This window comes from Alligator mississippiensis, chromosome 2 (assembly GCF_030867095.1).
Source record: "Alligator mississippiensis isolate rAllMis1 chromosome 2, rAllMis1, whole genome shotgun sequence".
Taxonomy (NCBI): Eukaryota; Metazoa; Chordata; order Crocodylia; family Alligatoridae; genus Alligator; species Alligator mississippiensis.
In genome coordinates this window covers 127,691,496-127,708,233 of record NC_081825.1, presented here as the reverse complement: position 1 = coordinate 127,708,233, position 16,738 = coordinate 127,691,496, and the positions used below count along the sequence as shown (strand labels likewise).

The 16,738-nt window shown below is 42.4% G+C and overlaps 1 protein-coding gene across 2 annotated transcripts in view; it reads right to left on the bottom strand.

The window, feature by feature from the left end:
- Positions 1-16,318, bottom strand: part of ELOVL6 (ELOVL fatty acid elongase 6) — a 134,082-nt gene extending 117,764 nt beyond the window's left edge. Inside the window, exon 1 of one of the 2 annotated variants that reach the window (XM_019500123.2) lies at positions 15,981-16,318. In XM_019500123.2, coding sequence (XP_019355668.1) covers positions 15,981-16,069 — 89 coding nt within the window. In that variant the 5' untranslated portion in view covers positions 16,070-16,318. The remainder of the gene's footprint in view (positions 1-15,980) is intronic. The other variant, XM_006264078.4, reaches the window with a different exon arrangement.
- Between the last annotated feature and the right edge of the window lie 420 nt (positions 16,319-16,738).

The following is a 16,738-nucleotide window of genomic DNA, read 5'->3' as shown; positions in this document are numbered from 1 at the left end:
GGGCTAGCCAGTAGGCAGCCCCCACACTGGGTATGTCTACACATGGGCTTTAACGCACATTAGCCTATTCTACTGTGCATTAAGTGTCACTAAAAAGATGTTTGCTTCTGCAACTGCGCATTAGGGTAGCCTAATACACCTTTATGTAGTACCGCATATTAGAGGTACTAAATAATGTGCAGGATCAAAAGCACATTACTGAACATGTAGATGCGCCCACTGAAGCACCCTCATGCTCAGCCAGCCCCTCCAGCATTTACATGTATGGTGCTGTGAAGTATGTATGCTACAGAGTAAATTAATCTAGTCCAGCCTAATAGGGGTGAGGGTGTAGATATTGTGATGTTTACTATACCGCTAATTAGTTAACTGTGCCTGTAGATGCACCTGGTATGTCTTTCCCTAAATATGGAACTTCCTTTCTCTTATAGGTTTCTATATTACCCTTCACAAACAGGCTTTAAGACCAGTTAAACCCAGCAGGATTTACAATAGTAACTAATAAACTTAAAATAAGGAAGTTATTAAATTGTGCAATGCCACAGGTATCCCTGTGTGCAGTGACTGATTTTGGGGGACAATATTTATCATACACAGATATTTCCCCAAACTGAGTTTACTACTGTCATGTATAGTCTCTGTTTACAGCTGAAGTTATGTTTAATTTTATCATGTGTATGTTTCTAAAACCCATGGTATTTAGAATGAATGTATCTTTGCATTTTGGTAATCTGACTTCATGATTAATTATTAATTGATTAATTAATGATTAGCCAGTTAATAGTTGGGAGCCTTCTCACCAGGCAATATCTATTTGCATACCAGAGATGTTTTAGCATGCATATCTATCAGCCAGGGAGGTGGCAAAAACGGTTTACTTGGAGGAGAGGGTGTAACAAACAATGGCTGATTACATTTCAAAGGGAAATCCTACAATTTAGCCCAGCATTGATGAAAGTATATTTCAAAAGGAAATCTCATAATAAGAGTGTATCTTTCTCCTTATTAAATAATGATTGAGGGAAATCTGATTAAGAGTTTATAGCAATAGTGTTGTTCGCCTTAAATATAACTCTGAGTTGGAAGGACACACAAAATTATCAGGTTGCCTATGCAAAAGAAGGAAATAATCTGCATAATATGCATGCTTCCTGGAACCTGAATAGACAAATAAAGATAAGGAGATAAGGGCAAGGTGCCTTTTGGGGAGAAACACTCTTGCATGTGGTTAACTTTAATGTGAATATTCCCAGTGAAAGTTGGTAAAGGTAGCGTTTATACAGACATTTGCAGAATTGTGATTGGGCTAATAGTACATTGTTGACTTCAGTACAATTGCTCGCTCACAAAAGCAAAATGCATTGCAGGTACAATTTTAATGGCCACACTGTATGTTTTTTTCTCTCTCAACCAGAAAAAACTACTATTTTCTTCCTTCAAGCCTGTTTATATTTTGCAAATATTATTTTTTAAAATTATCTCAGTCTTATTACCTTACAGCGAAACAAAACTGTTTGCTACTTCTGACTTGCCTCCAGTTATGACCTGAAACAAGTTATGATTTCACTGAACATCTTCTGTTAAGTCTTACAGGTTTCAAAAAAATGAAAAAACTCTCAACATAACTCAGTATCAATATGCAAAAGGAAACAAGCTATTGAAAGTAATAGATTTATTTGACCAACCTGAAAACATAATGATAGGACTAGTTTTATTGCACATTAGATTGCATGGCAAAACCACAGAGTTGAGGAATGCCATCAGACTCGCTCACCAACAATGCAAAAGCATGGTCTTGAGGTTAGAGCATTTAGCAGATCGGGGCTAAATTCCTGGCTCTCTCTCAGACATTCTGTTCATAACTCTTAGGCAAATCACTCTGTCTCTGAACCTTGGACCCTCTTCTGCAAAAGGGGTATAGTGCTACCGTCTTGTCTATTCAGATTGCAAGTTCTTTGGAAGCAGTTCTTTATTTCTTACTACTCTTGCATCAATATAAATTGGTATAGCTCCATGGAAGTCAATAGAGTACAATGTACACCAATTGAAGAGCAAGTCTCTAGGACCTGAGTGATACTGGAATGCAAATACTGGAAGTTCTGGCAATTCTTTGTTCTGGAAAAATTCTCTGTTTTGGAAAGCTTCAAAAACTGAAAAAATACAAGATGGCCTGCAATTGTTTTCAGCCTTTGCAAAGTCTGCTGCATTGAAACTAAAATGATTTTATGAATTCAAGCTGAGGCAACTTTTAACATCAAAGCACATTACTGAAGACTCACCTGGAGTTTTCATACGTACTATTTCAGAACATAAGCTGAGAGACTCTGCCTCTCTAGATACCTGAGAAAGGCAGCACACCGACAATTAATAGCTGCAGGATGTTCAGCAACTTCAAGTCCAAAAAGACTCCAGTAGTGCAACATACCAATGCAGAAGCGCTTTCCCAGCACCATGCACTCAGATTGAAACAGAATAATGACTTTTCACTTTCTACTCAAAGCTGCTGGCACGCTTTTGATGCAGAGGATTTCAGTGCTGCACCACTCACAAGAGCTGCTAGCATTGCTCTTCTTACACAAGGAAAGATAAAGAGAGACAAAGAGAGGAGAAAAGGGAAAAGGTGAAAGTGACAGAGAAAAAAAAGGGAAACAGACAATGGAAACCAGAGAGATGCAGAGGGAGGAGACAAGCAATAGTACAAAACCTTTTTTAACAGTTGTCTCTCTCACTCAAGATGGAAGAACTAAAAGTTATGTAATCCCATATACACAAAACTTTTGGGTTGCTTTGGAATATAAGTATGTTCTGTGTATATTATAAAAAATAGATGTTTTATGTATATGATAAGGCAAATGAGCAGTCCTAAAATTAAATAAATAAATAAATAAATAAATAAAAAATTAATCTACTTCCTCCAAAACAACTGGTTTAAACGGGATGATGCAAAACTTGGCTTGCATTAATTTTGATTGATTTTTTGGTAGGTCTAGTTTACACACACTTATGCCTCCAACTTTCATTTTGGAAACTCAAGATAAAACCATGCAAGTAAGGCAAGTTTGGTGGGATTCATATTCTCCACAAACTGTCCATCCTTTTGGCACACATTCTAGTTTCCTGGGAAGACAAGAGAGACCACTGGTCTCACACATCTCTCCAGGTATTTTTATCCCTCCCCCCCAGTGCCTCTGAATACACTAAATATGGAGTCAATAAGGAAAACCATAGGGTACTCAGTGCCTTAGGGAAATCCTTTATGCTATATGAAAATAAGACCATATGCAATGGGGGGCATAGGTTAGCCTGAAGCTAACAGGGCTGTAGAAGAGCAGCCATTGCAAGAAAAGTAGGTGGCAAAAAACAGGTAACTAATATGACTCCTCCCCTATTGTGTGACTGAAAAATAAATTTGACAAGCACTCAGTCCCTGAAAAACACCAGGAGAGAGGATTTTTTTCTGCATCTTCTGTACTTAAGGTCTACAAAATTCCCATTGATGTCAACATGAGTTCTGCATTTAGAAGGTGGGGAGAATAAGCAATGAAGATATGCAACCTGAATTGGAAAGGATAACTGTTCTCTTTAAAGTTTATATTAAAAGTTGACTTTGAAGGCCAGATGCAACACTTACTAAAGAAAGCATTCCCTGTGAGGATAATGTGACAATCTTGACATATTTCTTCTTTTTATATTTTCCTTTCTCCACATAGAGAGTATGTCCTAAGGGTCAAAAAAGCTTAATACAGAGCAGCATGCTAAACAGAGAATCAAATTAATCACTGATATAATTCCAGGGTCTTCAACAGATTGTTTCAGGGAGGCAAACTTGTGTCTTCCTCTTCACAAGCCGGTAGGGCATGCTTTTCAGATGAATCTCTGTTAGTATTTACTCAAGATTAACAGAGCAGATATTGGTCTGTATTAATTCTCTTCACTGGGAGTAAGTTTAGTGTTGTGGAGTAATTCAGGCCATCAGATATAATAAATATATTAAATGTGAATGGCTTATTAACATGGATGATGTCCTGTTCTTTATTTTTCACTTAATTTGCAGACTTCATATGCTGAAGCTAAATAGCAACACATCTTGAACATTCTATTGAAGTTATTATCAGTGGATGCTGAATGCTCTGAAGAGAAATAGTTTTATTGGATTTTTAAAAAAAGGTCAACTCCTTCCATAAATTTGCAATTAAGAATGAGCTCTGCTTTTACAGTTTAACCATGTAAGATCAGAAATGAGACTACCTTCTATCTAGGGCTGGGGCTGCATGGCTTATTTCTTAATTAGTTTACCATTCAAGAAGATGGACAAGCTTTTTTTTTTTTTTTTGAAGTAATCGTTTTATAGTAGTGTAAATCCCATTTGTTCTCTGCATTTCCTTTTCTAGTTTGTTTAGGTGATATATGCCTGACAACACCCCCACAGAAGTAGGACACTAGCATTATGTCCCTTTAACAGATGAGGAATTGAGACATCAACACTCAGATCTTCAAAAGATGTCCCATTAAAATCAATGGGATTTAGGCACATAGGTACCTTTATGGCTCTGAGCCTGAGTGACCTGCCTAATACAAGATGTCTGTGGCAGAGTAAGAATTGAAACAAGGTATCTGGACTCCCAGAGCACTCCATTAGCCACCCTTCCTCTTCTTCCTATAATGTACAGATCAGTTATGACTTGAGCCAGTAACATGGGTTACTCTATTATTTCCACACAATTTGCTTTTTAAATTCTTCCCTCCCAGAAAAAAGGGGCTTCTCTGAACACTCAAGATCTGTCTACCATTGCTTCATTTTGTAACAACTAGTCTTTGTTGATCCTGTGCGATGTCACTAAGGTAGCCTGAGATTAGACAATACTGTTTTTTGGAGTCCCTCCAACCTACTACACCATCTGAGTGATGACTGGTAACATTTATGAAGCATGTGCATGGCTACAGGGGAGGTCAGAGACCACTTTAAGGAAACTTAGCACATGAGGGCTGGATTGGAACCAGTGGGGTCCAGGAGGGACCTGCTGGCCAAAGGACAGAGGAAGGCTTGCTCTATGACCCTTGGGCAGCCTCCCTGTTCATAATCAAATATTACAACAAAGGTGTAGCAGGTGAGTGGAGCAGGAGTCGCGCAGCCACCAGGGGGCATCACAGCCATCCCTGGGGCCCAATCTTGCTACACCTCTCAAGAAACAACCATGAACATTGAAACAATATAGCCTAGTATAAGCAAACAAAAAATCCTTTTATCTCTAGAATGATCACTAAACTATATCAGTAGATTATCTGCTTAAAATTTTAATTAAAGGTTAGATTATAGCCATGGATTATGCAAAAGTGCAAAGGAATAATGAGGCTTAACCTGTCTTCTGGCTCCCTATGTCAGCTGCTTAGAATGCACTGAATGCATAGGGAGTTCCTTCCAGGTAGAAATATGTTCCCACCTTGTACAAACAATGAGAAATGGGTAGCTTCAAAGTTCCAACCTGTTACTTGCCAGCAAGCATCACAGAAGGACACTGCACTGAATGTATCAAGTACTCAGGCTCAGGGTATATACACCGCAGGGTAGGTGAGACAGATCATGCCAGTCAGTCAGGGTTATAGCAGCAGAAGTTGGACAGGACTGGCCAAAGAGTAGACAGGGGAAGACTTCTGAGGCTGTTTCACCACTTCTCTCAGGCAACTTCTGCTGGTCACATCTAACCAAAACTGAAATCTGTGAAATTATCATTACCTAATTTCCAGATGAGCTGACACTGGCAGGCATAGAGGCAAATCACAAACTGAAGCTTGTTGAACCTTGTGGTTTTCAGCACCTACCACAAAATCCTTTGACTTGTTAACTAGGCAAGTCTGACACAGAAGCTGGATGCTACAAATAATATGGAATTCTGTGATGTCATTTCTATGGGGCTGATTGAGTGGGATGACATTTTAGTGTGCAAATATGTTAGTTTTAATATTGTTGCGAGTCACCTGCACTCTGGAAATCTCTAAGCAGAAAACGTCTGTTCATTGTTTTCTGAGACAACAATGATTTTTCATAATTGGAAATCAGGTTTATTTATCATTTACACAGAACTAACAATATACTAGGTGCTTTACAGTTCATTGAGCATTTTTTTCCTCTCTCCCTTGGCTACCATACAGTACAACTAAGATGAAGGCTTATTCACAAGAAAGTGAATAATTAAAGAACAAAAACAAATTGGCTGAAGAGATGGCAGTCCTATCATTCAGTCCATGCACTTCAATCCCACTTGGATTTGTACACTACATCCTCTGCTGGGCTGTTGAATTGTTTTCCCTGAGCAAGTATGTATCATTTACTGTGGCAATTATGACTCCACTTTCTGCACATCCTTTTACAGCATCTGATGAAGTGAACATGAGTTCACAAAAGCATGAGCTTTCTCTATATATATCTAATTTAGTTAGTCTATAAAGTTGCATATCTGCCCTGCCTTCCAGTTGTGACTTCTGCCAGTTCTATTTCTTGATAGATCTACTTGTACACTAAGTTTGGGACCCCAAGGCCATTACTGCATCTCTCTGCATTATACAGTTCTGCAATATATAATCATAGAGTACATCTGTGAAGTTGCTATGTAACAGCAAGAACACCATTTAAAAAAATGTTGATCTTAAATATTAACCAAACTGGCAATCATGAGTAACTACTCTTTTTCCGCCCCCTCCCCTCAAAAGCTTTGTTACCATTGTCTACAGTTTCACTCCACTGGTCATCATTATTAGTGCATTTTTACTACAATAAAAACTAGTAGGGCAAAAATTAGTCTTTACTCCATTCCCCCTTAGGAGGAAAGAACTATCCACTGTCAAGCAAAGACTTGAAAACAAGTTACTCCCCACCCAGCAGGTAACTTTAGAAGGAAAAATGTAGGCTGGATCCTGTCCCTGCTGAAATTAATGAAATTAGGATTGAGTTCTGCCTTTGTAAAGACCAGTCAGACTGCTGGCCATCGTTATTATTTATCATCATGGTAGCACCTTCTGACTTCAGCCAGGTCAGGGCCCAGTTATGTTAGGCATTGTGACTAAAAACAAATATGGACAGGAGTTTGCCACTCCCAGGGCATCAGGAGCCTGATCCTGTGGGACAATGGCCCCCAGTGCCATGCTCCATCCTGGGGCATGGCAGCTTTCACGGGATCCTTGAAGCTCATATGTAACGTCGCCACATCCCAACCTGTAGCATGCATCTGCAAGCCCAGAGGGTTCCTCCACTCTGGGCTTGCAGATTGCATACTGACTCAGGACACAGCAGTATGAAATGCATGCCCTGGGAATCTACCTGCAAGGGAATTCCTAGGGCACACATTGGCAAGTGCAGAGAAGGGAACTCCCATAGGGGTTCCCCACCCTGTGCCTGCAGACTGAGCCCTGACTCTGGGCAAAACAGCATAATATGCCTATTGCAGGAGTTCCTCTGCATGACAGGGCTCCTGAATGCGGTTCCCCATTTGTAGACACATGTCCCGAGTTGGCATGTGACAGTGCAATAAGTGTAACAAGAAAATGTTCTGCTGGGTGCTTCCCATGGCACATGTCTGTAATGTGGAAACCTGGGCAGGACCTCTCAGGGCTCCAGTGGCCTGATCTTGTGGGTTCCATGAATTCCCATAAAGCCTCAAGAGTGCTTGCCATAAACCATGCAGACGTTCACCATAAAAAGTGGGACAAATTTATACCACCTATTGGTTGCAGCCACAATGTTATGTATTTATGGCACAACAAGGGGCATGGACATATGTTTGCTCAGGCTTTGTGCCGCCATAAACATTGTTATGGTGGTACAAAAGCAATGTCTGTTTCCATCCTGCCTGAAATACAGTAAATGGCAGTCCTAGTGCTGAAAGAAGCCCCATGTGAGTGGAGGCTGGTTTCTGAGAGAGTCCCACTGAACACAGGAGTCTACTCATGAGTTCACTAGATCACAGCATAACAAATTTCTGCAGTTTGCTCACGTTGTCTCTCCCTAGTCAAGCTACTGCATGAGCATGTAATCAAATCATGTCTATTTGAGGAAGTAACACAAACAGTCTACTTTATTATATTTATTTTGAGGGTTTATAAAAAGATATTAAATAACATCCGCTTGCAAAGAGTTACCAACAAACCGAATGTATTAAAAACACAAATGTGGGATGGAAAGGAGGGGTTTAGGATGGAAAGGATGCATTTGACTAAATAAGCATGTCACAACCAAATTAGATTAAAAACTGAAAATCAGGAACTCAATACTATGCAGCACGTAGTAGTGACCAAGACTCATGCATAATATAACAACAGAACAGCTAAGGGCAGTTCAAATGTGACTGTATAAACCTGTTTTTCTTAACAATGAATTTATCTAGGGTGAAGAAAAACTGTTTAAATTATACTTGTAAACTTGCACTTTGAGGGTAGACACAGAGGAGCCCACTCCATGACTAGAGATCATGTCAATTTTCAACAATTCCCAAGGCCAAAACTATTCTACGTGCCATTCCTAAGCTGCATGTTACAGACTGGAAAGTTGTAACAGCACACAGAACATGTCCCCTCCTAACATGCTGGGGACCTTCCACCCATGAAAGCTTGTGCTATATATATTTACCCACTCAGGTTAGTCTGTAAAGTGCAAACCTATCTTGCCTTCTACTTGACAGACATGGCTAAATACATCTTTTGCTCATGGGGGATTTAATCAAGTAGATCAAAAGGCATGTGAGTACATAGCTGAACATATTAGTAATGAGCCTTAAGAACCACATTTTATCCCCTATTGAAAGCGAATGGGGAGTACAGAAGAAATTTCACAAAGTTCATTTGACAGTTTACAACTGGTCCAACAGCTGTGAGTAGCTTGGAAAAGCAAGGAGGAATGGTGGCACATTGCTTCCAGATCCAGGATTGGGGGTGGGGTAAGGCAAGGGTGTGAGGCACACATCAGTCCTGTGGAAGACCAGCCTTTTAACTTTCCTCTTCTGTACCCCTCTTCCAACTAGGAAATCCATGTTACTATTTGCTAATCCACCTATGCTTACAGAAATGCCTGCCCCTGACCACAGCGTTAGTGTTATTTGCTTTGTAGGATATAGAAACTTTTTGTTGTTCAAAGTGACCATGTTCAGAATTAACACAGACATTTTGGAGACAGTCCTTGAGTGCCTACATCAGTTTAAAAATGGTTTCTAAGTCACCTCTGAGCAGGAGTTGGTAAGACTAAAGTTAACTTGCAACTGTGCAAATATGCTGACGATGCAAACACCTTGTGCATATGTGGAAGAAAATTTCAAAATACAAAACACCTTCCCGCATGTATGGAAACTATGCACCAATGAGGACCTAAGGCTACAGATTGAGCAACAGTATGTGCCCCTTTCTGGACCCAAACTTGAACCTGGTGACAGGACACAGGAGAAAGTCACTTTCAAAAATATTGCCTGTTTCTTATTTTATAGCTTTATACCTCTGCATGGTGCTTTGTAGACAAATACAAGGTGAGCTCTGTTCTCAGAAACTTAAAAATTCATGAAGCAATATGATAAGAGTTCCATCCAGACACTACAGGTATATGGAATAAACAAGATGCTAAGGCCTACAGTGACCTATTAGACTGGTTGTTGGAGACAGTGATACATCTGTCGTAAAGGATAAGATTTAGTATCTTTCTTTTCTCTCTTGCTATTTTTCTTTCTTTAAAAAAAATACAAATACAGACATGTGCTGTATACACAAAGAAACACACATGCTGATAAACTGAACAGATATCTGCTGTCTCCAAATAGCAATGGATTGCCATTCCTTGTTAGCTACATCTCTGAAACTTCGTGTAACCCAGATCTCAGGAAGTTACAGCAAAGTAACTTTTTGCTCAGAGAATCTGTGAGGTGGGAAAAATAGTTTTAATTAGTACCTTATTTCTGCACCATCGCATTATTTTGCTGGATTGTGCTGCTCATGATACCATGACACTCATAGTAGCGAAGTGAATAATAGGTCCCAGAGTTAGCGATAACTTTAGCAATGACGGTTATTGGAGCTATTTTGTTTCTTGCATCACCTGGTGAATTAAGTAGAAATGCATAAGATTGTGCATGGAGCCATTTAGCAAAACACATATCTCCTTCTGTTCTTGTGTTATTTATGCTGTTTCATTCCACTTTGCAGCGCTTGCTCTTTCTACAAGGTTCCCATTGATATCACTGGGAATTCTGTCAACAGCCAAACGAGAGAAAAAAGCCCTTTAAGGAGAGTGTTTTCGAGGTATGATATTTGATTTATTGTACATGTGAAGTAAAAAGACAATCCTTGCCAACTAAGTGCAGCATAAACTATGCAATTTATTTGATTTATTGGATGCACAATGATGCCCATATTCTTCATTAGGGCTTCTGCTTGCTACTGTAATAAAAATATTATTATTAGCAAAAAAGAATGCTAAATACATCTCATATAAGGTTGTTCTGGGCAAACTATGATACATATTTGCAATGAAATTAAAACCCAGGAATTTGAGTCTATTTAACAGGAACACTACATTACAGAATCTTTGGATGGAGTCTGGGTCTTGCTACAGTTACTTTATGTTGCTCTAGCAGCACTAAGTAGCAACAGAATCTCTACATTTAGCCCTGTAAGGCAGGGTTCTCAGCCTTTTCAAACTCAAAGCCTCCCTCATTAGACATGGAAAATGTTAACTCGTCATTTTCACTCATTTTTTCATTACAGAAAATAGAGCAATTCTTGTGTTGCAGAGAACTTAGAAAGGCCACAGCAGGTCATCATGTTTTTCACACTATGGATTCCTATTTGAAATCTCTGGGGTTATCTTGCAAATCATGTCTGCACACCTAACAGTGCCAACATTGTGCTACACTGTGGCACCCTTGAAAGGATGTCAAGGATCTGCATGGATCTGCAAGGATCTGCCATGGCACCCTGATTGAGAACCACTGCTCTAAAGACTCCCTTTGTGTGAGCAAATCCCCAGGTGGGAAAAACAGCTCTCAAACATGCATCTTCTTAATTCCCTCTGTGGGAGGCAATGTCAGAAAAAGGGGACTAAGGGGGGCATCCTAATCTGTTTTACTTTTAGGTTTTTGGTGCTATAATGTTAAGGTTAAAAACAATGAAAGGTTAAAGCACTGCTTATTGCTATTTTTTTAAAATATAGAAATATTTTTCCTAATCTGAAGCATAAAAAAGGTAAACCTGGAATAATACCTGATTTACCTGCATCCTCAGAATAAACATCTATCTTGCTATAAAGTGTTTGAGTATTCATAAGTAGCCCCTTTTAAAGAATATTTGTTGCACAAGAACTGATTGATTTAGGCACAATTTTGCTAGTTACTAATACCTGTGCTACAATATGCACTTCTGCTTTGCAAGGTGATCTAAAAGTACAGATATTGGCCTTTAAAAGACAGAATAAATTATTTTGGAATTAGCAGAAATAAACATATCTTTAAAAAAGAAGCCACTTTAGAAAGAGTACGTCATGGTAGGATAAATGGCTATAGCAGCTATACAGGACTCAATAGAGCAGAAAGAGGAAAAGTTTCTGTGTAATTTTAAGCAAGCCCTCTCATGACGTCACCTCACACAGATAATCTCAAAGCAGTCAGCACAGGCCTCCTGCTTTCCTATTGGTGAGCACTTTGTCAGCAGACATCAGAAGATAATTATTATTGGCCAGACAATTACAACAGGAACAACTGTCTTTAGTGTTGACAGAATAAACCTGGAAGTCTGTAGAGATATGAGGAAACAAGTGGGGGGCAGTGGGAGAAGGGGAAATTGCTTTTTCAATGAATTTATATAATTTTTCCAGTCACTCATCATTTGCTGTCTCACTGACTGCAGCTGTATATAAGAATCTCAGCTCTAGAATCCATTTCATAGTATATCTAAAGGCAATAAAAATTACAAATAAAAATATAAAACAAATTATTAGAAACCTTAATATTAGTATTAGCTCTTCATGCAGCAATTTGGCTGCAGGGAAGCAATAGTTTGTAGACATTACTAATTTGCTGTACAGCAATTTCTCTCTTTTTGCAGTGGATTTATTAATGTTGGGCGCGAGTGAGAGGAGAAGGGTGGGTAACTTGTATAATTTAAGAAGGCATCATAGTAAGTTCTGGGCCTGATCCTGCTCTACTTGCAGGAAATATTCTCAGGGATTAGGAAGACACCCAGTATCTTTAAAAACTGTCCATATCACATAGATATCAGATTTACCCAAAGATCCTTGTCTGCCTAGTAACACACATACTTTTTTTTTAAACCTACATAACAATATTTTACTATGGTGAATGGGTCTGATTGTCCCATAGCATAGGAGACTGGTAGGGGGTGCACAGGGGTGCACGTGGTCCGCTGATGGGGCCGGTGCCCCTTGATGGCTGACACTGATGCTGTCGGTAGGGCTGGTGCTCCCCCTGGGTGCCCTCCCAGATTCAGGAGGCACCAGTCACTTGTGTCCCATAGTTTGATTCTGGAAGTTGACTGGTGAGTCAGTAATCTCACCTGTAGGGATCAGCAATTTGCCAAGTCTTTAGCAGCCAAAGGGTTTTTTTTTAAATGGTACAGAACCAGAGAGTCTGGGAGATAACTGCATGGGGGTATAAACCATACACACACATATTAACCAGAGTATGCTAGATTAGCTCATAAAGATCACAAAAAAAAATCACAAATATGATATATTAGCTCACAAAGAACTCATTATTCAAGCTTCCTTCCTAAACAAGCACTAAAATTACCCCACTGCTTGGGCCCAGATTTCAGCAAGTCTTTGCCCTCATGCAGCCATCCACCCCAGGGTGCTACAGGTTACAGTACTGGATCCTCTGTGAAGTGAAATAAGAACACTTGGATTTAAAATATGTTTAATTACTATTACTCCCAATGAACAGCACTGAAATTCCAGAAATGGTATCCTCAGAAGGGGGAGAATTCAAAGACAGAAATGGGAGTTAAGTACCTAGTTTCCATTCCCTAATGACAAATCCTGGTTTAGGAAGCTTCCTCGAGCCTCGTGGGTCTCTGCAGTGCTTGTTGCTACAAGACTTTCAGTTTGCTTCACTGTCCATTACCAGCCTGAAAACAGCTGTTATAAATTAAAAAGGGTCCTTTATCAGCCTGGAATCCCAGAGAGCACCAAATATCTTACAGCCACTTTTACTTTACTGTCCCCTAGGCTTCAAGACACTAGTCTTGCATCTCTGTGGTAAATAAATTGTGTAATCTATTTGGATGTCAAACAGACAGTTAATTCCCTAGGCCCATTTCATCATACTAATCATTAAGAATAGTCACTTGAAACTAAGACTGTTTTACTTAGACTTGTAAGATACAAAAGTATATTTCTGAAATGAACAGAATGAGCAAATAGCTGTACCTATATACTAGGAGTTGTTTGACCTCCATCTTATGGTGAAACTACTGCATTCTAACTCAAAGGACTATTGTAGATTCAAGTGTAAAATGTGTCACAAGTGGAATAGCTCCTTAAGCAAAGACCTGGTTATTCCACTGATATTTATATTTGCTGCAGAAACAAATAAAAGAAACAACATACTTTTCTCTAAAACATGCTGTTTAATAATTCCATTTTGGAGCATCCCTGTGATGCTCGTCCAGATGATGCTATATTAAGCCTTTGACAGGTAGTAAATGGCATCTTGACTTCAATACTGATCTGTATTCAGAAATCCCATTGTATCAGCCCTTCCTCATCCCCTTTGGCTACTGTATTTTACCTTAAGTTCTCTCAGAAATAAACATCCTGGAAACCTGAATGGTTTCATTAACAAGTGAATTTACTTTAAAGCAGGAAGAATCTTTACTAGTGTTTCCAAGGGAACATTCACAAGGCAGAAAGAATCTCAATGGGTACGTCTCCATTTCACATCCAATATTGTTCTCAAACAAGAAGCACCCCTCCTACTTTTATATGTAAACCTGGAGTCCTAATACATCAGTGCCCTTAAAAGAGCTAAAATTAGACTTGAAATTCCACCTATAGATTATGGAGTCTATTTAACTAGAAGGCAACAGCATGGAAACATTAGTCCCCTCCCTCAAACAGAGAAAGTGAAAACCCAGCAGGTTAACATTTGCAGCAAATGAGCCACCTAAGGAGACTTTAATAATACTTAGCACTCAACAAACATTAACTAATTAGTCTTCAAAGCACCCCAGGAGGTAGATATGGAAGTATTTTTCTCCCTAAGCAAAAAACTGGGGAAACCGAGGCACACAGGGATTATGTAACTTCCTCCAAGTCACATGATGAAGTGCAGCAAAGCCCAAAAGAGCACACAGGAGTCCCAATTTCTACAGACCACCTCTTGCAGGTTTCTGAAGGTATTTATTAACTGAAGGAGCAGTCTCTTCCACCCCTTTATTGAAATGTTGTATGAGGATGCCTAGTTTTTTTTCAAAGGAACAAAGGAACCAAGTTCCATACCTTCTCCTCCCAGATGATCTTGGACTTTTCCTGAACAAGCTTCCAGTCACCTTCCTGCCTCTAAGCAGCCTTTAAGAAAACAAATCCCGAACCAGCACCAGCAAGGATCAATCTGAATAAAGTGCCCCAAGGCCCTTCACAAGCTAGCCTCCTTTGTCATCTCTCTCCAGATGAGTGGAGAAGTAAAAAACATTTTATTGGTCAATTTTTACTTTTTTTTTAGCAAGGAAGTAACCACCAAGCAAGCTCAGAAAAGGTCCCTGATAGGGCCTTGAATCATTCACTTCAGCCTAGCTTATCCAAGAGGCACTGCTGGAGTCTGTATCCAGCCCCATTCTCCAGAAATCCTGGCCGGAACAAGGTTGGGGTTAGTCGCAGTGGCTGCATCTACATGTGCGCTTTAATGTGTCACATACATGCCTATTTTACTGCGCATGAAAACGTCACGTAAAAAAAATACGCAGTAAAATAGGCCACTGTGCATTAAGTATCACTTTAAAAATGTGCACTTTTGGTACTGCGCATTAGAGCACCTATTGAGTGCCCTGCACTGGAGGTACTCCGTTTAATATGTGACAGGAAAAGCGCATTCATGCACATGCAGACGTGCCCAGGGAGAAGGCCCTTTGGGTGGAAACAGGCTGGAAGATGTCAGGCCAGCACACAGTAAGACAGATGAGGGCGGAGAAGATGAGCCGGGAGGAAGAGCAAGGGAGGGGAAAGAGCATGGGAAAAACAGACAGGAAGGGGGCAAGAGGGCAGATGGAGGCGAGGGCACAGCACATGTGGGAGCGGAGAAGGAAGGAAGGGCGCAGCAGGGTGAATGGAGGTTGGGGTGAATGAGCTGCAAGGAGGGGGGGAGAGGTGGGATGAGAGGAGGATGAAGTGGGGGGAGATGCTGAGGGCAGGTGGGGGAGTCAAAGGGGCTCAGGAGGGGGGCAAAGGAGGGGGGTGGACACAGAGCGGCGGGATGGCGGCTCCGCAGTGCCCGGCAGCAGCAAGGCCGGCCCCGCCGCCTTCCCGCCAGCCCGAGCGGGCAGCCTGCCTCCCGCCGGCGAGACGAGAGGCGGGAGAGGCGCGGGGGAGCCTCTGCCAACAGGCTGCCTGCGCCCTGCCCTGTCCTGCTCCATCCTCCCCCTGCCCGCAGCGTGCAGCCCGGCCCCGCTTGGCACCGCGGCTTTTTGCCCCGGGTTTTTGTTGTTGTTTTTTTTAACTTGTGCATTGGAAGATGGGGCAGAGCCCGGAGAGGGGAAAAGAAGGGCGCAGAGGAGCTGGAAAGGCACAAGCCCAGCCTCACTGGGAGGGGTGCAGGGGAGGAAGGAAGGTCAGGGAGCTGCCAGCACGGGGATGCCGCGTTATGTAACCCGGGCACGGGGCGGGGGGGATGAAGCCAGGCAGAGGCGAGCCCCGGGCCGGCTGAGCGCGCAGGTAGCGGGCCCCTCCCCCCCGGCCGAAGGCTGGCCCGGCCCCGGGGCTCGCCCGCAGCATCGCCTACCAGTTCTCCTGCATCCACTGGATGGCTTCATTCTCGTTGAATTGCTTCTCGAATTCGTATTCTTGCAAAGTCAACACTGACATGTTCATGGGCGCGGGCGGCGGGGGGCGGGCGACGCCTTGCAGGGGCCGGGCGCGGAGCGGAGCGGGGCGGGCGCTGTGTCGGGCTCTCGCCGTGCCGGGCTGTGCCGAGCCCCCGGCCTCTCCCCCTCGCCGTCTGCCTTCAGCTGTATCCCAGCTGCAGCATCGCTCCGCTCCTCTCCCAGCCCTCCTCCGCCCGTGTCTGGAGGTCTCCTCCTCCCCGTGTCTGCATCCACCCCGGGAGGAAATGGAGGCGGTGCTGTCTTAGTGCCCGTCTGTGCGCAGCCCAGCCCAGCCCAGCCCAGCCCCTGCCTGCTCCGGGTGACACCCGTGCATCCCGCCCGCCACACCCCGGGGCCAGCAAAGGCTCCCGCAGGCACGGTGCAAGCCAGGCAGATGAAGGACCCTCCCCTGGCCGCCGGCTGGTCACATTCACTTGCTGGAGGAGAGGCGCTGCCCGCGCTCGCGGCACGGGGAGTGCCGCCGCAAGCCAGCCCCAGCCAGGGACCTGTCAGTCCCGCGCCACGCTCGTGTTTCCCGGGGATGTCCCCCCTGCTCTGCCCCCTGGGAGACTATGGGCGGGGGGAGATGCGGGGGCGCACTGGCTCGGGGGTTCACACGGGAGGCTGGAAGCGGGTCAGCCATCAGATGCTGCCGCGGCGGCTCCTCTAATCTCCC